We start from the raw sequence: 24,553 nt of genomic DNA, 5'->3' as shown, positions 1-24,553 counted from the left end.
TGCACCTCCTTATAAGTTTCTAGAAATAAAGGAGTCAAGCAGTGTCTCTGCCCAGAGTCATACAAGGAATAGCATTACACAGGGAGAACCTCAGCTATCAGCACTACAAATACTAACTGAAACTAAACTCAAAAGACTTAACTTGGCATTTATCTGCCTTCTAAAATATAGTGGAACCTCTTTAATGTGAAACACAAGGAGATGGAAAAAGTGGGCTTTGAATTAGCTAGGTTTCCATTCTCTGATTTTTATTATAGAGTAATCAGGCAGTTTGTTGACTAGGGAATAGCATTTACTTTGAATTATGTATTATTTTGAATAATGTGGTATCAGCTTAATGAAATTTTATTATAATTCACTTTTTTAGGAGGATTAAACAGTGCATATCCTAGAGGGAGCCTGAGTAACATATTTGTATTTAATAATATATGTATATTTGCCCACAGCCAAGTGTTAGGACAGTATACCTAACTTAGGTGTGTGGAACACTTACTCACTGAGAACAGAAAGGTGGGGTCTCAGAGCACTGTTTGTTTCTTGGTCCTCCAGATGTATGTATATTTGATAGAAAACCTGAGAACAAGTAGAAAATGATGGGGTTTTAGTGTAAATTTGCCAGTACATGTTTCTTTCTCTGCAACTATCTTTTCCAGGGTCAAGAGCCACATTCTAGCATGGCTTATTAGGGCAATGTTTTACTGTCAAGAAGTGCAGTGGTCACTCAGTACTACTGTTTCTAGGAGTATTTTCTTGAATCACTGAAGAAAAGAGATGCCATTAGAATATGGTGAAAAGCAACATTGCATTTTTGCTGCCTTCATAATTTGGACTACAAGATCACCTTGAAAAAATTAAACCCTTTTTGGGGGATTTCCTAAAGCAAGCAGCATACACATATAATTTAAATAGGAACGTGAATTCAGCTGGGCTGACCTACTAAGTCAGCATCAATAAGACTTGATTAAATTGCTTGTTGGTTGTCATTCACTAGAGGTATCATGTTATGAAGGTTCCAGAGCAGTAGTTCTTCAGATTTGAAGAATACAGTTGAATGTTCATCTGTAGGCACATAAGAGTAAAGAGAATCCTCAGATTTCCTAGTGGTTTAACTGTTAATATCTGCGATATCCAATGTTAACATATTTTTAGGTAGGGAAGATAACAGGAAGTAGTTTAGTGCAGATTCCTTTTTATTATTTTGAAAAATTATGATACCATAAAATTGACCTTTTTAAGAAAGCATACAGTTCTGTGATTTTTAACACATGTGTAGATTCTTGTAATCACCATCAACACAATCAGGATACAGAACAGTTCTATCATCCTTTTTGCTCTCCCACTATAGTCACACACTCACTCCTCTTCCACCCTCGACTCCTAAGCCTTGGCATTCACTGATCTGTTCTCCATCATTATTGTGTTATGGTTTTGAGAATGTCATATAAATCAACGGTGCTCAACCTTTTTGGCACCAGGGACTGGTTTCGTGGAAGACGATATTTCCACAGACAGGGCCAGGATTAGGGTGATGCAAGTGAGATGCTTTCCTCAATCACAGAGTTTACGGGGGTGCTAAAACACTCAGTAATCAAGATAAATAATGTTTTAATGCAACAATGTAAAAAATGCAAAACGTCTATGATGAATAAAATACCAAATTTTTAAATAAAAATAGGATCAGTAACAGTGCCGTGCCAAGCTGTGTTACAAACTAAGGCAAAAGGAAAACTCAGTTGGACTGATCTCGTCTTTATTTAAAATTCTGTTTTGTTCATCATAGATTTTTTGTTTTTACTTTATTATTATTATTGGTGGAGACTAGACTTGGGGAAATGGTAACTTACTTCTGCTTTAGTGATTCTTTAAATTCTGGACTTCTTCCCAAATCCACCTACTACTGTTTACTTTTCAGAGTCCTCAGATAGGTACCCTGTGCCTTCTGTCTTTGTTTTTAAACAACATTCAGAGGGAGAGACTGCGTGGAGTCTACTCTCTTACCGAGAACCAGAGCTTTTTTAAATTAAAAAAAATTACAGTGGTGATGGAAAAAAAACAAAACAAAACAAAACAGTACAGACTATAGCAGATGTGCCTAGGAGGAAGCTTCCAAGTTAGCTGCACGTTTGGAGGGACCTTCATATGGTAGAAAATAAAATAATGTCGTTGATCCTAGAATGAGTCACCTCCCTTACTCGGGTGGTATGTTCCTTTGACATAACTATGCCACAAGGCAGAGCTACTGGCTTTTGCTTAATTAACTGCCATTGGTATCAAGCATACTTGGCTCAGTTTCTCAATATTATTTTCCAGAGCTCATTCCTCTTGCCTACCTGCACACCATGACATAAGTCTCCTGTATAAAAATTAGACTTAACAGATTTTACAGCTTCCCTAAAGAGTTTATTTCTGTGTATGAAATCTCTTACTGTCGTATCAGCTTTTTCTTTACTTTTAGCCTCACATTCTCATGTTTAGAGCCTACATCCTTTGCTCTGGTCCTTATGGAGTTGGAGAACAGCTGGTTAACATCCTGTGTTTCCTTGAAGATTATAAAGTTACCGTTCAGTCTTGTCTTTGTCTGAGGGAACCAAACTTAGTCTTTTGTTCTTTTTTTGTTTTTTAACATTTCTTTGTGGATCTTGTTTTCTCCACACTTCTGTTGTCTTTGATACTCTCATCTCAACCATTTCTAAATTCTCCAGTGGCCAAATTGGAGTAAGGGTCTTCTTAAAGCTGATGGTGCCATCTGGGTAGTAAGAGCATCATATTACTAATGTTTATTAACGTAATACATGTCACATAGTAGATGCTTGGTGAAAATGTATTTATTAATTTTGCATTACCTTTCATTGCATTTTATTTTATTATATTCTTACTGGGACTAACTGCAATGGCCTATTCCTTACCATCTTGTCAAGTTTTTATTTTTTGGTTTATAGCTTTTTTTTTTCTTTTTATTTAGGGTCTTGGAATGTAGATTTATAGCTTTTAAAAATCAATTTGGAATTTCAGTGCATATATTTTCTATTAGAATTTATGAAAGAAGTATACATATAATTGTCTACTTTAAAACTTGAGACAGCTGATCCTTTTTTTCAGACTTACTACAAATAGCTATGTTTTGGGTTCATTAGAGGAAACACAGATTTACTGCAGATGCTTAAAATACTGGTAGTTTAAATTCTAATGAATATAATGTGTTTTGGTTGTGACACTATTAATGAATATGATATGTTTCCTAGACCTATTTTTTAAAACATACTCTGTGCTTTGAGGCAAAAGTTATTTGTTTGAATTTGACACTTTATCCAAAGTCAAATCATTACTCTTCATTAGAATAGGGGACAAATACTTATGTGATATAGTACTTATCACTTTGTTTTTCTCATCTTTATTCTCTTTTTAAGAAAAAATTAATTTTATTATATTTTTTGAAACCATCTTGCTCTGTCACCCAGGCTGGAGTGCAGTGGTGTGATCTCAGCTCACTGCAACATCCACCTCCTAGGTTCAAGTGATTCTTGTGCCTCAGCCTCTCACGTAGCTGGGATTACAAGCACTTACCACCACACCCAGCTAATTTTTTTTTTTTTTTAAGTAGAGGCAGGGTTTCATCATGTTGCCCAGACTGGTCTTGAACTCCTGATCTCAAGTGATCTATCCACCTCAGCCTCCCAAGGTGCTGAGATTACAGGTGTGAGCTATCACACCTGACCTCATTCTTTCTTAAAAGAATAACGTTATAAATTTTTATAACTAGCAGATTCTTGACTCAGGTGCAGTTTTTTAGATTCTCTATTTGATGTCCTCCTCTTTGAAATAAAATTTACTGTAGGAATCCAGATTCAAACCCTGCAGTTAAGCGTCTTTTCTTGTGACCACCAATTTAACAGTGATCTCATTTGGGAAGTTACAATGTGAGATGAAGGGCCAATCTGGTGCTACCTTAGGCTTCGTGAGAAAAAGAATGAGGACCAAAAGGAGGGCTTATCCAGTTAATAGTTTATCTATTTCTTAGTGTCATTTAACCCCATAACAAGCTATATTAAAATACATCCTATCTTTAGTAGTGCCAGCATTTGCAAATGAAGATTTTTCTGCTTCTATTTCTAATCCTATGAAACCATAGAAATAGTGTATCCCTTTTGATTAAACAGGGACTTCCCCCCCTTCTCTACACAAGAGTTTGATATTTTATTTAATAAATATTTAAATATATTTAATAGGTATTTAAACTTGTATCAACTGATTGCCATGAATGGCAAAGCTAGATAAAGAATCAGCCACTAGGTAGTACAACCCTGAGGGAGAAACATACTTACTGCCTCTATTAAAAAAAAACAAAAACAAAAAAACCTATATACATATATATGTGTGTGTGTGTGTGTGTGTATATATATATATATATATATGTATGTATATATATATGTGTGTGTATATATATGTATATGTGTATATATATATATAAAGAGGATTTGTAGATGTTAAAAAATGTTCAGAATGATACTATGCTTTTCATAATGTGTAAACATATAATACAATAATGACTAGAGCTCCGTTGTCTAACCCTAGCATCATATCAAATCCCACTGATGGACCAAGTGAAGGACTTTATGTCTTGTAGGATTTTCTGACAGTTTTTCTCTCTTAGCCTGAATCTGATGAACAAGTTTTCTTGTTCTGGTAACAAGTTTTCCAGCTGTTCTATCAGAATTCTGGCCAGACTTTCACAATTACATATAGTGTGGAGAAGAAAGAGGCTTGTAATTAAAATGTATTCCAGGATAGCGTTTTTCCTTTTTAGAAATGGTAGATAATGGTCTTGCGGGAGGATGGGTTGTGAACCCCCAAAGGACTGAATAAAAGAGTATGATATTTAGAACATTTTTAGCTGTACTGTAGTAAGATAAATGTTTTACATATCTGTGTAGTTTGCCTATACAGGAAGATTCAGCTTTTCCTGTGTTTTCTTGGTTTTACATACTTAACGATTTCCAAGATCTGATTACATATACTTCTTATCTAGCAGTTAGAGACTTAATAAGTTTCATGCATTACTGTTTTATTCATATAAACACAGAACTGGTGGTCATTATCTTTATGCCTATCTCTGTTGATAAATGAAGAAAAGTAAAGGAGCCCTCATCTGTGTAGACCAAACGTAGAAAAACCAGGTGGAGTTTGGTTTACACTGTGGGTCTTAAACGAAAAGAAATAGCCATATAGTGCTGCCCAAGCCTTTGTGCAACCTGGTCTCCATAATAAATGATAATATATGATATAAGCAGATAAGGCTACTCTTCTCTAAAAATGACTAGCCTGAGGCCCCAGCGCCCCAGGCTCCTCTTAGGCATGAGAGTCTTCATATCTTGGCACACCCGCCATATCTTGGTATCCCATTCTGTGCCCACCAGTGGGAAGCTCTGCTGCATCTAAGTGAGTCCCCTGGTGTGGGACCTCTGGGGACATTTGCTTCATAGGATGACCACCCAGCTGGGTCACTCACCCTGTGGACTCCTGTTCTCAGTCTCCTGTTTGTTTCCTGCTCACAGACTACCATTAATAAGAATAATTACCAGACTTTCTTCAGTCATTACTTGGGCCTTCTTTGCCTTCACAAATTCTTCTCAGGTAACAGGGTCGGAGCAAACTTTTACCGTTTTGAATTAGATGAACAAAATTATATTTAATTTTCTTTCCCAAGAGACCTTCCATTTTCTGTGAGAACTTTTTCTCGTGATGAAATTCTTCAGGCAGGTTTATTATCAGATACAGATGGGATTCATTTAGTGCCAAGGACAACTACCAGGTTCCAGATTTTTGCTGCTATAGTGGTTACCTTTATTTTATAGCACAGACTGTAAATGAGTTATTTTACTAAAACCATTTTCCATGACTTTGATGGGAATTTATTTGATAATTAGATGCCAGTTTTTAAAAAGCATAATCTATGCATCTGTATCAAATATGTATGGCAGGTACAAAGTAACACTTTCCCTTACTTGGTTTTTCTGAAGCAGCCCCCACATTTATGAAAGGACTATGGCATTTTTTTCTTTTCATGCCTGCACTTCTAACTGGCCTATGAGAGAATTTTTCAGATAGGAAAGGGAGAAGATTGAGAAAATTTCTGGCAAAAAAAATAAAAAAGACAGTTGCACAGTTGCTGCAAGTGTGGCCCATGGTAGAACTTCCTTGGAACTGGAGGAATGTGGAAGAGAAAAAAAGGAGGCCTATGCGCACTTAGCGAGATGTGTAGAGAAAATGTCTGCCTTTGAACTTTTTCATTGAGGGGATGTCTGTAGAGATCAGATGGTGCTGATGAGTCTTAGTTATTGGAGACTGGGGCTTACCATGTTTGCTTCCTGAACTTTAGAGGAATAAGGCCAAGTCTTGTGGGCTATGTATGCGGCAAAGCCATCTCAAGTTTGAGAAAACAAGGCTTTGAGAGAGAGTGGAGGGAACAAAGACAGGACAAATAGCCTGGAAAAGTTGAAACAATCCCCATTTTACTCTTCTGCTTCCCTGGCCCAATATTTTAATATAGAAAACAGTTTTTCTTTCGGCTGGGCGCGGTGGCTCACGCCTGTAATCCCAGCACTTTGGGAGGCCGAGGCGGGTGGATCACGAGATCAAGAGATCGAGACCATCCTGGTCAACATGGTGAAACCCCGTCTCTACTAAAAATACAAAAAATTAGCTGGGCATGGTGGCGCGCGCCTGTAATCCCAGCTACTCAGGAGGCTGAGGCAGGAGAATTGCCTGAACCCAGGAGGCGGAGGTTGCGGTGAGCCAAGATCGAGCCATTACACTCCAGCCTGGGTGACAAGAGCGAAACTCCGTCTCAAAAAAAAAAAAAACTAAAAAACAAAAACAGTTTTTCTTTCTCTGTGAAGTAACTCATGAGCTTGTGGAAATCTGAAGAAAATTCTTTCTCCAGTATTTTTGGTTTGTTTGTTTTTATCTGTTTTCGTTTTATTTCGGGTTCACATCTTGTTCTCCTTTCTTAGTGTCTGGAATCTGCACACACACATACACACACACACAGCCATCCCAAATGTATTGGATAGTCCTGAGGATGTCTGTCACTCTAAGACTACCTCTGTACAAGTCTGCAAAATTCTGTGACAGTCTCCTTCATGGACAGATGTCAGGCTTTTCATTTGAAAAATCTGAAAACTTCTTATCCAAGGAATCACTGTGTAAGCTTATCCATTCTTGTACTATATGACAAAAACCAAACGTGAAAGAACCAGATGGAATTTGGTTTACAGTATGGGTCTGCAGCTGTGGAGGATCTGGAAATGGGGTTTCAACGTAATCATGTTTAAGGTATAAAATTATGAAGGCTGTTGGTTTTCTTTTAGCATGTAGAATAAGGGTAGTGTTTAGATATGTGCATTGCAGATACCTAAGATGTTATGCAGGCATTAATTTCTTTAATAGTAATATTTGTGAACTGGGAACTAGTGGGCCTTTTCTTTTATGGTCTTAGTAATATTATCTGCTGTTAATACAAACTTGCTAAGGTTTGTACTGGGTTAGGTGGGTTTGGATATGAGTAAACGTCTCCTGCCTCCTTTCCTCCCCATCTTTCCAAATAGGTCTTTGTATGGTTAAGTAGTGAGGGAGTGAGCAGTGGCGTTGGAGAAACTTACTTACTGACCCAGCTCCTCTATGTGCAAGTTATTATCTGACCACAGGAAAGTTACCACTCTCTACAGCCTCAGTTTCTTCATCTGTGAGATGGGATGAGATTATTACTTTTGTAGTAGTTGTGAGGGCTCAATTACATTAAATAATACAAAGTTTCAGTACCTGATAGTTCCCTTTCTACCATGTCCTAAAATGTAAATCATTTCTCTCTTTGATTTCCTTCTCTTCCTCCCCTTATTTGCTTCCCTGGTTTCTCTAAAAGTAAACGAAAAAAAAAACCACAGAAATAAATTATTTGGAAATTTTTGTGGCCTTTTCACTTTTGCTAAGGGGTAATTCCAAAATTCCTATTTTGGAATCGTGACACTCCTAGTTTGACATTGTGCTCTCCCTTCTCCCGGCCTACCCTTCTCTTTTTTTGTTTGGTTCTGTAGGGAAGAAAAATCTCTCTGTTGAGCATATTAAGGTCTTGTAACTCCTAGTCATCCTGCTTATAGTATCCTATTCCAATTCTGGCCTCTTATTTCTGGGCAAATTTGTGGTTAGCCTCCACTACCAAATTAAAAGGCCAAATGAATATGGGTTTTGGTTAAAAAGAATAAGCTTAATTTTTTGCTGAAATATATAGTTCAGCTTCGGCAGTTACCATTAGTGAACCCACATGTTTTGGGAAATGAAGTAGATTAGTGTAAGAATGAAACACTTTTTCAATTTAATTAAGCAAATCAGTTTATTAAAATATACAGACTAATTTCAGAATCTTGTTCTTTGCACTGCAGTGGCCTTCTGCCAGTTGAATCTCATGATACAATGTGAGGGCTTTCTCTTTGATCCTGTAGATCTGATGTCTTGATGTTTCTTGCTGGTTCCTTGGTCCTTTCATTCAAATGTGCTCTCTATGCTTTATTTGCTGCATTTCTTGGTAAATCCATAGGTCTGAATGTGTCAAGTTCCCAGTAAAGAAGCATGTCTTCAAGAACAGGATGAAAAAAGTTTGGGGCAGTTGGTTGATTGAGGGACTGTACTCTTTCTAAGTATTTGTAGCTCATCTGTCTGATGGTTCCTTAGGCTTCTAGCAGGCACGTGTCGCATTGTTGTTAAGCAAAGCCGGGTATGTATGTTTGACAAGTTAGCAGCGTGGCAGCTCAGCTTGCTTCCCAGCCCCGCTGCAGTCTCAGGGATTGTTTGGTTTGGCAGGTAGCCAGCTCTCTGCTATAAGATGCATTTCCTTGACAGGATAAAGTATGGAGCTGCATTAGCTGCAAAGTTTACAAAGGTTAGCTAAACACACACAATAAATATTAATAAACAAAAAAGGCCCACCCACCATTGGCTTTAAATTCTTTTTCTTCATTTTGTGTTTTAGAATCCTTGCAGTATGTGATTAATAACCGGTCTTAGGGTAATTGAGCCTTAAGTATCCTCTGCCTGAGATTGCTCACAGGCTTCTCATTGGCTGCTTTGGTGACTCATTGCCACAGTGCATGGGGCTCTGGAACTAAATGACTATTTAGTTCAAGGTGTCTTATTTGCTTCTCCCTGTTTCGGTATGAAAGGAGGGCTAATGTGCTTCTCCGTAAGAACATATACTAACCAGCATGTAAAGGCTCTGGAGGGTAAAGGATGTGAACAGGAATAGAGGTGAAGTGTCCTTGGAAAGCAATCGGACCTTGGTCTGTTGGCTTGAGCAGTTGCTTCTCTCTAACATTTACACCCTCAGTGAAGAGAGAGAGAGTAACAGTAACCTGCTGCCACTGGAACTGCCTGTTTGGCTGGATGTCTTGGAATTTACCAGGCCTACATTGTGGATCTTTTCCAATTCTGCACCCTGCTTGCTTAAAAACATATTTGAGAACTAGTAATCTTAGACTGCTTAGCCAGACCTCTAGAGAACCAAGAAAGAGAAATAACTCTAATACTATGTTCTTAATATTGTCCTGGGCCATTTATGGGTCACTGAGATTTCTGAAAACCTTTGACAGCCTCTTTCATTGCTCTGTGATTCATGCATATTCTCTCTCTCTTGGACCACAATAGAAGGAAACTAGCTCTTCTACATTTGTAGGATACCTGAGTATAATGATGATATGAGGAAATCAAATTATTCCTCATGGAGTAATGACTTTAATTTGAAAATTGTCTCCAGCTCCACCTTGCAAAGCAATCCATTTAGGCATGGATGAACTGTAGCTTTTAATTTGTTCCTTTGGTGAACATTTGTTGAGTGCCAGACACTAATCTAGGCACTTGGGATATGTTGCCAAAAAAAAAAAAAAAAAAACCTGACTGAGATCTTTGCCCATGGAACATATGTTCTAGTGGGGAAGGCAGACAATCAACATCTTTAATAAATAAGTTATGTAGGCTGGGCGCGGTGGCTCAAGCCTGTAATCCCAGCACTTTGGGAGGCCGAGGCGGGTGGATCACGAGGTCAACAGATCAAGACCATCCTGGTCAACATGGTGAAACCCCTTCTCTACTAAAAATTACAAAAAATTAGCTGAGCACGGTGGCGCGTGCCTGTAATCCCAGCTACTCAGGAGGCTGAGGCAGGAGAATTACCTGAACCCAGGGGGTGGAGGTTGCAGTGAGTCGAGATTGCGCCATTGCACTCCAGCCTGGGTAACAAGAGCAAAACTCCGTCTCAAAAAATAAATAAATAAATAAGTTATGTATTGTATTAAAAGATGATAGGTGCTATGAGAAAAAAGAAAAGCAGAGCAAGCGGAGTTCTGGGCACAGTTTTAAATTGGGTGGTCTGAATAGCAACAACATTTAAGCAAAGACTAAAAGAAATGAGTCTTGGCTCAGATGGACTTCTAGATAGGGTTTCATAAACATGACTTCATGAAGTTATGTTTGTGACTCTCCTCATGTTTCCATATACCTGGCTGTGACCATCTGGGAATTTCCAGTGGTCTAGGCATGGTTCTCAAATTAGTCTCAGTGGCAGAGGACCCAGAAGCTGCACTTTGTAGACCTTGAGCTATTGATATACTTAATTCCATGTTCCCAACCAGGAGCAATTTTTATTAGGAGAAAATGTGACTTTTATATGCATGCATTATGAAGTAGGTTTTACAAGTATAGGTACAAAGCAACAACAACCGCCCCCCCAACCCCCGCCAAAGCCCAAATTATTTTTTCAAGTTTTTCTGTTAATATTTACTTACTATTATATTTGTTTTATCATCTTTTAGCACTTGCTAGCCTGGGTAGCAGGCACCATGAATTTGAGGAAAATTGTGGAAAGAAAGCCTAACACTGTGAAAACCTGCCCTTTTAACTTAATTTATCCCCCAGCTAATGGGGAAAACACAGCCATCCTGATTTGATTTTCTCTGTACAAATATCCCAATCCTCTTCAGTGGTGCATAGATTAAGAACTACTCTTCTAGAGTAAGTCTGCTAAATCAGATATGAATTAAACAAAAGTCTTGCAGATTTTTTTTTCCAGCTTTCTCCTTAGTTCCTCTGGAATCTCAGGTAAGGGTTTGTAGCCATTTATCTATTTTTTTTTTTTTTTTTTTGCCATTCAGATGGGAGTCGGAATCTTCCTCCCTCCCTCCCTCCGTCCCTCCCTTCCCTCCTTCCTTCCTTCCTTCCTTCCTTCCTTCCTTCCTTCCTTCCTTCCTTCCTTCCTTCCTTCCTTCCTTCCTTCCTTCCTGTCTTCCTGCGTTCCTTTCCACCCTTCCCCTCCCCTCCCCCCTCTCCCCTCCCATCCTCTCCCCTCCTCTCCCCTTACCTCCCCCCTCCTCTCCCTCCTTTCCTCCCACCCTCCTTCCTTCCCTCCCTCCTTTGCTCTGTCACCCAGGCTGGAGTGCAGTGGCACAATCATAGCTCACTGCAGCCTCAAACTCCTAGGCTCAGGCGATCTTCCTACCTCAGCGTCCTGAGTAGCTGGGACTACAGGCACATGCCACCATGCCCAGCTGCGTGTCAATATTCTATAAAAAAGGATCTCAGAGATTTCAAGATATTCTGTTTTAACAAAAGAGTGGGATGATTAGAGACAAGGAACCAAAGAAATTTAGCCCAAACTAGATTTAGGAAACAGTAGTCATGATTTCATTTTACCACTAGAATTATAAAATGCGAATATCTAATCATACCCTTTTTCCCCTTTGTCCCTGAGTATAGTTTGACAAGTGATAGATTATTAGTAAATATTGAATTAATGCTTCCACACATATCTTGTTGTATCAGAGCGAGTTCTGTAGAACCTGGTATATGTGGTTTCTGTTTACCAACATTAGCTTCATCTTTTTTCCCTTTAATTCTATTCGTGCTATCCCTCCCACCTCTGCCCTCTTACTACAGACAAAAATTAAAAACAGTCTGTAGTTCCCACTGAGAACTTGTGGTTATTTTCAACCCCAGAGCACCACTTATTTTCTTCACCAGTAATGAATTCATAGGATCATAACTTCCAGGGAACCTTCTCTTAAACAGCTTTTCGTTCAGGTTAATGTCAAGTCTTTGTATTCTGAATCTCTGTTTTACTTCTGCAGTTGTCCTGCTGTTTTATCTCATAGATAGGGAGACATTATTAAATGCCTACAAATGTGTATTGTTTCTGAAAAAGCTTTATGAGATTTGGATCATTGTGAACTGAAAACAATAACCACCTGGTCTCAATCTGCTGTCCAGAGGGACATATTGTATGGTGTAAGAGCATGAAATCTGCTTCGGTGGTAAGTGTAACTGAGTTATGTGGATTCAGCATTCCATGATGCCAGCCTCACATGGTAAAGGAGCTGAGAAACCTAATTTTGTGCTTTCAAGGCTATCCAGAAAGGGAGATAATATCAGGAAGAGAACATCTTTTTTATTTTTATGGAATATCACCCAGATAATAAGTGATGGAATGGAACTTAACTTCAGGAACACAATTTTATGGTTTAAAAGAAAATGTCTAAAACTTAGAGGTAAACCATCAGGATGATATTTGATATAGTAGACCAGCCATCAAAGTACCAGCAGGATTGTTTCCATTTTTATCTGACCTCTTTAGTCAATCACTGTGCCTTTACTTTGCAGAGTGTTGTTCGCTGCCTGTGGCATCCAAAGCTGAACCAGATCATGGTTGGAACTGGAAATGGATTGGCTAAAGTCTATTACGACCCCAACAAGAGTCAGAGGTATTTCGAAAGTATTGCCTGTTTTAGATGGATGATAACAACTGGGGGGAAAGATTCCCCTCCACCGCCCACTATTATTTATTTCCCACTTTGATGGAAATCCACCCATTTAGAAAATGCAGCAAGCACAGAGTAAGGCCTCAAACTCCTGGTATTGTGCTTTAAAGAGGATTTGAATATTGCCCTTGATCCATGCTGAATTCAAAGGGAAAGTTTCCTGGGGATTTGCAGTTCTTTAGCTGAAATGTTGAGTGCAAGGGGGAAAAAATGTTCTGCCCACTTTGCATACCACCGTGGACAGAGGCATTAAGAGTGATACATGTAAGAGATTAACAAAGCAGGGAACTAACCACTTACAGGAAATGAATTAGCTTGTCCATTTTGTTTCTTTCTTTTTTGGCTTCTAGCAGTTACTGGTTTGGATGTTTGGCAAGATTATTCTCTGCTCACAGAAAGGGACAGCACAAATACATTTCCCTTCCACCCTCATGCCCATCCAAATGTCACACTTAAACATACTACTGTATTTCAAAGGTCTGAAAACTTAACTAGAGGTTCAATCAGTTCCTCAGTTATTTCCATTTTGCTTAGGCACAAAGATGGACATGTGTCACCACCCAAAAAAGGATGGTTTTGTTTCTCTCTCTTAAAGTACAGTGACTGATTAGCTCTTTATTTAGGGTAAGACTTGGTTAACTAGCATTAAAATTCATATGTGAAATTCACTGAAGTCCCATATAAACCTGTTTTAAGGTCCCACATCCTTTGAGGAAAGGAAAGCCACCCTCTATTAATGAATATTCATTGACCATAATTTTTCTCTGAATAAAAGCAGACAGCCCTGTCTTCCTTTAGAGCTTTCTGGACTTGAGTTGGAATCCTGGCCTTAAACAAGAAAGTATATTTGTGGTATTTAAAAACAAATAGGATTTTATTTGTTTTTTAAAAAAGAAATTAAAAATGCTAATTTACTTAGGATGGGAGTCTGTTTCATTTGAGAAAATGATGAGCCTCATTTGATAGCATTCATTTAGAAGGCACTTTCTGTGGAGTCTTTGCTTTAAGAAATTTGCTTATTTGTATTTGTTTCTCTTGAAAAGGGTAACTCTGTAATACTAAGGAGAAGTGCAATGTTCTAAGCACATTTTTGGTTAATCCCTCATGTGCTTGGGCCATAGCCCCTTGGCAGCATTGCCAAGACAACTCAGTTCCAGACACTTGTACTCTTGTGTTTGAGAAGTGGACATATGCCATTTGTGGTGTAGACCACCCAGGTTGCTTTCATTTAAGACGTCAACTAAAATCTGAATCCTATGACCTTTAGAGTGAAAAGATCGGTTAATTTTATTATTTAAGACCTTAAAATTTCACGTTATTCCTATAGGTTTTGTAAACTTGTGTCCTGTTGTCCTGTTACCTCTTCAACCCTCTTGCTTGGTAATAACCACTGACTGACAGACTTGCTTTTCCATAAGTTTAATATCTTATCACTGAAACCCATCTGCCCATCTGTTGCTATCCCTCAGAAAGTCAAGGACTTGTCTAGACAGAGGGTATGCACAGAGTATGTTCCTGAAAGTATCTCATGTTTTCAACATACATTTTCTGTTTCTAAGACCAATTAAAGAAAATAATTTGCTTTTACACCCCTTAGGGGAGCAAAATTATGTGTGGTTAAAACCCAGCGGAAGGCAAAACAAGCTGAGACTCTAACTCAGGACTACATCATCACGCGTAAGTCATTAATATGCCTCTCAATCATGTGCCTCTGTGCTACTCTCATGTGGTGCTGATTACATAGTTTTAGAGACAGAGAAAGCCCTCAGAATTCAGGCATATATTACAAAATTGCCCATTCATGTGGATAGGACTACAAGTCATGTAACAGCTAACCTCTTTGGCTTCTGTGACTCATCACAGGGACAAGGGTTATTTCATGCAACTTTCAACCCAAAAGGGAAAAGCCAAAAGGTAAAGTATAAATACATTACTTTATAGCAGTCTTTTCAAGAGTAACAGTCTGTTCTAAGTGTAAACAAGAAAGAGTGCTGGTCTTGGAATCAGGGGGCCTGGGTTAGTCCAGTTCCACCTGGCAATGTGATGTTGAACAACTTAACTTTTAATCAGGAGAGTGTGACAACTAGAGGAAGGGACTCTTCCAGCTTCCTCTGAAATTCTATGACCATGTACTAGACTAATCCACAGGAATTTGTATATAAAATTAATTACCTGGGGTATGAGAAGAAAGCTTACTAGGGCAGAGTGGTTTTCTCTCAAGTATGTCACACAACCTCATTAATCTGGCAGATATGTGTTCCCAGAGCCACAATCTCAAACCTGCAACAGGTGACAGCTAGGAAAAATAGTGGATGCTCGGTGATTATCATTAGCAGATGGCCCTGTGGACTTTATCAGTGACTCAGTCTGGAGCCCAGAGGGCACTGTACTGCTGGGTTTTCTCACTGGTGGTGGGTCTCCTATAAGACCAAGTCCCTTGGAGCTTATGACCAGTAAAGAGATCCGGGATCATGACACTTTTTGCAAGTAGAGTGTTAAAGTCGGTGTCATAACCAGTCTAGCTCATGTAATTACATGCGGCCTACTCAAATTCCTCCAGTCGTTTGAAGTGAAAAGCTATTTTTCCCCCTCCTAAAAATACTGTTGCGTTGTATTGCCCAACTGAGTGACGGGTGGCTATGTTTCTCAGCTCCCCTGACTCAAGGCAGGCATGTTTTACTGGTGAGTGATACAGTCTGGCCCCAGTTGGCAGTGTGGGTAGAGGGTAGGAGGGGATACTAGAAGAGTTTTTGAGGTGTTAGAGACATTTCATTCATATTATGAATTCCCTCTAGCCTTTCCCTTCCCTCTGCTGGTCCCCTGGGAAAAGTTTCTTTTTCAAAAAGGGGTTTAATCTGCACGTAAGAGTAAAAAAAATTGTGCTGGTACTTTTTTGGGGCAAGAAAAAGAGAGTTATGTAATACTTCCCCTGATAACTCTTTCCTTCTCCCCTAGAATATAATACTGTTTTCCTTTTAAATTCTTATAATCTTTTATATTCTGAAATTTAATTTTGACATTGAGTAAACAGCAACAGCAATTGAACACATATTACTTTGGTTTTTATTTTCTTGTTTTGCTACTATATAGCAGGAGGGATAAGGCCTCATTAAGTCCCCATGCCAAGAGATTTAGGCACCACTTACATTCATGGCAACCTTTATCCCAGTTTCAGTGGGATAAGTATTCCTCCCTTCCGGTTACTCAGTGTTGTCAACTCCTCCTGAGAGGTGGTCACATTTCAGAAATGTGTGAAGTGATTCCAGTGTTTATGAGACATCTGAGGAAACTTCAGGGTTGACAGCAAGCTGTAGGCATTATTCACATTTGGGTCCTGGAAGAAAAAATAAGAGGCAGTCCCAATATGTGTTTCTTCAAAACCACAGTAATTTTTAAGTACTACCCATGGTTTAGGAGATTAGGAGCCTCACTGATGTTTCCGTGACAATATTTGACAGTATTTCCTGAGTGCCATTAGCTGCCAGAAGAGGTGAACAATGAGTCTGGTCTCAAGCAAAATAGGCTAATTGGTTACAGTAAGACTGTCTTTTATTATTAAACGAAGGCTGTCGTTATGACTTCCATTTCATCTTTCAGTTAGTCATGCTTTAGCTATGTTTTTGGATGGAAGGGTTATTATTATAATGAAATTTTTCAAATGTGACTTTTTGTAGCCCATGCGTTGCCTATGTTCCGCGAGCCCCGCCAACGGAGTACAAGGAAACAGCTGGAGAAGGACAGACTGGATCCCCTGAAGTCGCATAAACCCGAACCTCCTGTAGCAGGCCCAGGTGACTGTGATCCAGCTAGTGACCTGCAGGGGGGTTCAGAGGCAGGGTGGGGTAATCAATATAAAATTGTGAAGGTCTCTTGGGCCTGGATGCTTCTTTGTCCTCAGAGAGATTTTACCACATGGTATTTTTTAAATGTTTTCTTTTTAGCAACAGAACTTTCAAGATCTGATGCAGAATCCAGATATATAAAGCTGATAAAAACTGAGCACCCATGCTGAAATAACGAGGAAGACTGGGGCCCTTTCTGCGTGGTCTCCAACTTGAGTTTCCTAGCAGGCCTCAGTGGAATTCTGGGGCTCTTTGGAACCCAGTGTTAAAACCAGGGCTCTCAATATTGGCTTAACATACAACACTGGGCATTTTGACCAGAATCCAGGCTAAATTAGGTTTCACACAAGGAAGAAAGTGACCATGACTTAGTTTTGTGTTGATATCACTAGAAGATGAATAAAATTCTTTAACTTTTTAAAGAAGTAGGTACCAGAAGAAAGTTAAGCAGCACTGGCTAACAGTACAGCACATACCTTCACTAGAGTTTAATTTTATCTTATCATCTATGTAGTTTCTATTTGGTCTGCTCCTTCAGCATAGGAAACATTTTGCATATGTATCTTAATTATTTTTTTCTAACACCATCCTAACCTAAGTTTCCTAGTAATATTCTTGCTTGGATTATTGTAAACCCTTCTAACTAGGCAACTTAGTCTCAAGTCACTCCCTCTCTCCCACCTCACCTCTATTTGTCTTATACACAGGTTTAATTTCTATCCCTGTAGCTTTACACCTTACTTCTTTCCTGCTCTGATCTTCTGAGATTTCTGTTGGTTCACTCCTGTCCCCAAATATGCACTGAACTTTTTTCTTTCTGCATTTTTGTATTTAACCCATTCTGCTTATTGAAAACAATCTTCTTTACTTTCTAAGCTTTCACAAATTGGATGCATTTCTTTTATAAAGACCTGTTCAACCACCTCAGCCTGAAGTGCTATCTCCTAAGTTCCATAATAGTTACTGGCCATATAAATTATCTTGCAGTTAATTATTTCCTGCCTTATTTAGTTTATTCTTATCTTGATTTATAAAATTAATCTTTTAGTGTTATTTGGCTTTTTATTTTATTTACCTAAAAAGTCTTACATTTTTTTTGAGTACCGGTCACTATACTAGCTGCTAGAGCTCCAGTGGGGAACACATCCCTGCCGTTAAAGAGGTTCCTATTTCACAGGGCAATTACCGTACAGCAGAGCAACATGAATCAGTGTGTTCAACTTATTTGTTTTCTCTTGTAATACTCAGCAAAGTACGTGTACAGTACCAAGATGTCAAGCTCTAAGATATGTTAAAATAGCATCTAATGAATATTGGTTATTTGTGTTAATTGAATTCTAAATGTTCATGCCAGAGGAACTTTTTAAAGCATATACATGGCAAACTATCTGTAATTTTTTCTATATTGGCATCATTCCATAAGTTGAGCAACTGAGACATAAAAAAAAAAAAATCTCTTCCTATTTAAAAGTGTTATGGGGAAGTTGAGGTTTGGTGACCTCTTACTTTGGTTCTGATTGCCATAAATCTAAGCCAAAAGGATGAAACTCAAGTACTCTTGAGACTTGTGTTCAGATAAGTACAGTGCATACAGATATACCTATGTATCCTCATGCTCATTCAGTTTCTAATTTGAATTTTTTTTCTTTTGCAACAGGTCGTGGTGGCCGAGTTGGAACCCATGGGGGCACTCTCTCTTCCTATATTGTGAAGAACATTGCTTTGGACAAGACTGATGACAGCAATCCTCGGGAAGCCATTTTGCGTCATGCCAAAGCAGCAGAAGACAACCCATATTGGGTTTCTCCAGCATATTCCAAGTGAGAATACAGCTTTTTAAAATAGGAAAATTGTTATGTTTAATGAATTGGAGAGAACATAACAATGATTTTGGGGTCTAACTTCTCTGTTTCTGTTTCTTATTTCATACTTAGGTATGAAACATGGGCCAGATACTCATAGTCTTTATGTCTAGGCATTTGTTTGTATCATAAGACTCTAAAAATCATGAATTTTAAAACTAGACCAGTTCCATCAGAGTTGTATTGCAGCGTAAACCATTATGTAAAGCCCATCTTGCCTATGATTAAAACGAACAACAAACAAATCACTGCTTATTTGCATTATCTTAGTTGAGGAGGGTTAAGAGCAAATGAAGCAGTTTGTAGGTCTGATATTATGTACTCACTTTTATTTATAGAGCTGCATAAGTAAGTAGCACTGCAGAGTAGATCCTGCCTGCTCATATTCCCTCAGATAGTTTAGCATGGATGAATAAGTAGTGGTTCTTAAAGCCACCAAACCAGCTACATTTACAGTAAAAATAGATACTATTATAGAATTTTCCATTTTTATTTTTATTTATTTATTTAGAGTCAAGATCTTGCTCTATTGCCCATGCTGGAGTGCAGTGGTGCGATCATAGCTCACTGTAAGCTCAAACTCCTGGGCTCAAAGGATTCTCCTTCTTCAGCCTCCTGGGTAGCTAGCACCACAAGCATGCACTGCCACACCCAGCTAATGTTTTAATGTCTTTGTAGAGACAGGGTCTCACTACGTTGCCCAGGCTGGTCTTGAACATCTGGTCTCTAGCAGTCCTCCCACCTCAGGCTCCCAAGTGCTCAGATTACAGTTAAGTGCCACTGCACCTGGCCAGAATTTTCAGTTTCTAAATTTTAAAACTTTTTATTTGATTTAATTTTAAATTTATAGAAAAGTTGCAGAAATAGTACAGAGAGTACATATAGTCTGTTCACCCAACTTCCTTCTAATTTAATACCTTACATTATCATAGTACAATCAATTATCAATGTTATCAATGTTAAAAACTAACATTAGTATAACACTATTAACTAGGCCAGATGTGTTGGCTCACACTTGTAATCCTGGCACTTTGGGAGGGCAACGCGGGCAGATCACTTGAGGTCAGGAGTTTAAGACCAGCCTGGCCAACATGGTGAAACCCCATCTTTACTAAACATAAAAAAATTACCCAGGTGTGGTGGTGTGCACCTGTAATCCCAGCTACTCAGTAGGCTGAGGCAGAATTGCTTGAACCAGGGAGACAGAGGTTGCAATGAGTGAAAATTGCACCACTGCTCTCCAGCTTGGGCGACTGAGTGAGCCCCTGTCTAAAAAAAAAAAAAAAAAAAAACCAAACTATTAACTAAACTGTAGACCTCACTTAGTTTTTGCCAGTTTTTCACTCGTGTTCTTTCTCTGTTCCAGGATCCCATATTGTACTTAGTTGTTACTTCTCCTTAGTCTCTTCCCATCATAACAGTTACCTTTCCTGTCTTTCATGATTTTGATGCTTTTAATGAATACTGGTCAGTTATTTTGTAGACTTTCCCTCAGTTGGGGTGTGCTTGATATTTTCTTGTATTTGGAATGAGACCAATTATGTTTGGAAAAATAACACAAGAGGGATCTTGTATCCTTCTCAGTGGATGTCCTATTACTAGTGATGCTAACCTTGGCCACTTGCTTAAGGTTTTATCTGCCAGGTTTCTCCACTGTCAAGTTGCTTTCATTCAATTTTCAGTTGATAAACTTCTTGGGAGTGATATTTTAAGACTATGCAAATCCTGTTTCTCCTCAGACTTTTTTAGTCTAATTTTATCATCCATGAATGAATTTGCCTATAACAATTATTACTATGGTGTTTGCCTAATGGTGATTTTCTATTTCCCTCTTTTCTTCTGCATTTATTAATTGGAATTCTTTGTAGAGGAAAAGTTGTTCCTTTTCCCACATTTATTTATTTTTCAAATATTTTTAAAATATTGGTATGGTCTCATTTTATTCTATGAGTTAAAATCCAATACTATCATCATTTAGTTTGTTGCTCAAATTGTTTTAGCTTTGGCCAATAGAAGCTCCTTCAGAATGGCTCCTGTCGTCTTTCTCAAGCTCCTATATATTTTTTGAATACTTCCTTACTTTTTGGCACCACAAGATGTTACAGACTCATCTTTGTTCTTACCTCCATTCTGGCATCAACCACTTCTCCAAAGAGCCATGGCTCCTTTCAGTTGGAAAATGGTGGTTAGAAACCAAGGGCTGGGTGCTGGATGTGCTTCTTGCTACTAGAGTGCTGTTGCTTCCAGGTCCTCTCTGCTGACAAAGCTAGGAAGTGTCTGTATGCATACTAAGCTATCCCTCTACACACATCTATGTTTCTGAACATATCAGTTGGTAGTTATATTTTTTTAAACTATAGTTTGAATTGATGTTTCTGATTTCAGTCCTGTATCACAGGTGCCATAACTTTTCCCCTTTCCATATTTATAACTTCTTTCTCCATTAATGAGAAGCCCAGCTCTTAATTGTTCAGTTCTGGCATATATATAAACTAGTTTTAGAATTGCTAACCCATATCCCCGTAAGAATCACTTTTCCTATCTATATTGCATAGTTTACAGTTCTTTTTGTCTTTAGCTTTAAGTATACTGTCTTCACCACCCTAGTGATTGTGATGATGTTAGCCATTTGAAATGCAATTAGGTTCATTTGCTAGTGTTTATATCCCTTTTTAGGGATTTTCTTCACATTCTGTTTATTTTTGGGAGTGTGTGAAGTATTACTGTGTTGCTAGGAGTTAGAGCTTCAAAAGAGATTTGCTTAGAGAAGTGTCTCTTCCTCCTCATTCCTGCTCCCCTTTTCCTTTTCCCAATCCCCCTTTTTTTCACTCCCTTTCCTATCCACCCCATGTAGCTAAATAATCTCTTTAGTTCCTGGTTTATCTTTTGTGTGTTCCTTGAGCAGATATGTAAGTATTTTCTTATATCTCCATATTTCTTACATGAAAGGTAGTGTAATGTAAATCATCTTTTTTTGGTTTAAGTTACATTTGAAAATCTTTGGTGAAATGTAATTACAACATATGAACACATGTATAGAGTAAAATGTCACCATGTTTAATATACAAATACTACGCAGAACCAGCTTTTATCACAAAATTATTACTAATCTCTGATTATCCATAAAGTAGTTGGTTATCTAAATGTTCCTTCATTAACATTTTAATATGAAATTTAACTTTAAATGAACTTTGGGAATACTATTTATAAATATGTCAGCAGCTTTTTTTGTTATGCCATTTTTGAAATTTGAAGTGATCAGTTTAGGATTTTAGTTTCTTGTTATCCCCCATCTTTATTGTGGTATGATTGATATAAAATTTTATATATATTAAGGTATATGACTTGATATAAATTAAGTCATATTGATTTGCTTTTTTTTTTTTTTTTTTGGCTTTGCTTTTTTTTCCACATAGAAGTATGCCCTAGAAATCACTCTACATCATTTCATAGAGCTCACTCTTATTTTCACAGTCTCGTAATACTCCATTGTATGAATTTATCGTAGTTAATTCAACCATTCTTCTATATATGGATGTTTAGGTTGTTTCAATATTTTGTAATCACTAACAATGCTATATAGTGAATAAACTTACGGACATATATTTTTGTATTGTTGAAGGTATATTCAAGTTTTTCCCTTGATGTCTTTATGTATTCTTAAAGTTTCTCTTTAGTTGTGAGAAAACTGGATGGTGATTACTTTTTAAAATATTTTATTAACCAACTCAGCCTTTATACTGCTACCAGTCCCCTGTGTACTCATTATTAGGAGCTATTTTGCCTCAAATAAAAACACTTCATATTAGCATACATTCCTTAGAAGCAGGCCCTGAGATAAAGATTTACATAAAGGTGATATATTAGGCTTTGTTCCCAGAGAAAATCAGCAGGAAAGTAAAGATGTGTCATGAAGCCATCGAGCGTGCAATATTAAGCCAAGTCCCAGGGAGGGTCACTTTGGCTTAATCCTGCAGGGTAACCCTGGAGAGTGTGGTCAGAGTTGCCCTGGTCAGGGGCTTGGCAGCTGGAGTATTTATACTCCCTTATTTGTTGGTCATTGGTGATGGTTGGAGATGGGGTTGGGAAAGACACTTCCAGGCACTGTCAGCCCTCCAGGGCTTTAGAGATAGGTGCTGCTGCTGTGAGTAAAAACACATTGCCCAATAATGCTAAAAGGATTTGAGGCAATCAAGGGGAAGCATTGTGTCCTCTGCTGTATGTACTATAGCAGAACAGTCTATGTAATGTCAATGGTAGTTGTTCACAATTTATATTCTTAAACAATATAGATGGAACATGTCTGAAAAGTGAATTGGATAATATCACAACAGCCAAGAGGTCATATCAAGGCTGGCCAGTGAAATAGTATGCTTTAGCCTTCACTTGAATAGTATTTATGTGTGTAGAAACGATTCCATGTCAACACATCATTGGCAGTCAGATAAACTTATAGATTATGCCTGTGTTGACATTTCTGTTTTTAATAGAGTACTTTCCATTATTATTGGGGATTTTTTTGTACTTCAAAAACCTTGTTTAGAAACATACTAAAGATTTGTTAAGAAAACAGTCATATTTAAAATGGGTTAAACATGGTGCACGTCATTTCGATGACTAACTGTTCCTAATATGTATGTCTATGTTTACGCACAAATCATTGAGATGTCTTCAAAAATATTGATATAAATACTATTGAAAGATTATCCATTGATATTTGCAATGTATAATTTAACAATATTAGCAATGTATAATTAGAAGATGTCAAATACCTAACTTACCATTGGAGAAAATGAAAAATCCTGAAGATAACTTTTAAAACCCGCTGGGTAACAAGTCATTGCTAGAACCCAGACCAGGAACCTGACCTTAGAATTTCCAGGTTATTGTTCTAACATCTAATAACGAGTTCTTTTGATAAAGGATTAACTTCAATTCAGTATGAGATTTTCATGTCTGAGATTTAAATTAGCACATACATACAGTAACAAAAAAAAAAAAAGCCAATGGTACTAAAGGTAGACAATGGAAATTTGAAAGCCTGTCTTTCATTTAACCCCTAGTTCCTTTATTCTACTACTTAGAGATACCAACTGCTGCAGGTTATTATATATCCTCTGTGTGAGGGAGAGATATATGTTTAGACACATTTATTGTTTAAAAATGCAGCTATATAGCATGTTTTACAAGCTTATTTGTGGTTTTGTTTTTTACTTAGTATACACTGGAAGATTGGGCCAGATCCATCCAAGACATATTTAGCTCATTCTTTTTACTTAATTTGTCTATTCAATTGTATGGTTATATTATGCTTTTATAAAAATTATACTTTCTTGAATGACAGTTACATTTTTTTCAGCCTTTTTCTTTTATAAACAATACTGAAATTGGTATCTTTGGACATGTATGTTTGTTCACATGTGCAAAACTTCTAGAAATTTTTATCTTTGCGTATCAGGTTGGTGAAAATGTATAATTTATAATTTTCACCTATATTTTTATAATTTTTTTAGCATCTTAAGATGCTAAAAGGGGCTTAAGAAAAAATGCTAAAAGGGACTTTAACAAAGCCCATTTCTTGTGAGCTACTTATATCTTTTGCCCTTTTTCCTATTTTTTTTTTCTTACTGATTTGTAAGAGTTATTTATATTAAGGAGATTAACCCTTTGTATATTATGTATGGCAAATATTTCTTCCAGTTAGTCTTTTTTATTTTACTTTGTTTATGCCATTTTTCTCATGTAAAAAAAAATTATTCTAATGTGGTGAGATTTAGAAATGGGGTGGGAGGGCACTTTTTTGGTTTGAGTTAGGAAGAATCTACCATCCAAGATTAGTCTTGAAATTCTCTCATATTCCCACTTAATACTTAATAATTTTTTTTAAGAGTTAAATCTTCAATTGTCCTGGAATTATTTTAGTGAAAGGAGTGAATTTGTTATATTCATTACCACAAATTTGGTATCTTAAAAAACAGAAATTGGTTCTGTCACA

General features: G+C 37.6%; 1 protein-coding gene across 5 annotated transcripts in view; it reads left to right on the top strand.

Annotated features, from left to right (window-relative positions):
* Nucleotides 1–24,553, top strand: part of WDR70 (WD repeat domain 70) — a 379,012-nt gene that overhangs the window by 326,622 nt on the left and 27,837 nt on the right. For all 5 annotated transcript variants that reach the window (XR_013532332.1, XM_054252289.2, XM_035291652.3 and 2 more), the window contains 4 exons: nt 12,697–12,797; nt 14,452–14,531; nt 16,529–16,645; nt 18,354–18,516. Coding sequence is in view for 4 of the 5 variants with exons in the window: in XM_054252289.2 (XP_054108264.1) it covers nt 12,697–12,797; nt 14,452–14,531; nt 16,529–16,645; nt 18,354–18,516 (461 nt within the window). In the remaining variant the exon portion in view is untranslated. The remainder of the gene's footprint in view (nt 1–12,696; nt 12,798–14,451; nt 14,532–16,528; nt 16,646–18,353; nt 18,517–24,553) is intronic.

This window comes from Callithrix jacchus, chromosome 2 (genome assembly GCF_049354715.1).
Source record: "Callithrix jacchus isolate 240 chromosome 2, calJac240_pri, whole genome shotgun sequence".
NCBI classification, from domain to species: domain Eukaryota; kingdom Metazoa; phylum Chordata; class Mammalia; order Primates; family Cebidae; genus Callithrix; species Callithrix jacchus.
Note: the sequence above shows the minus strand (reverse complement) of the source record. Positions and strands in the feature narration are given on the sequence as shown.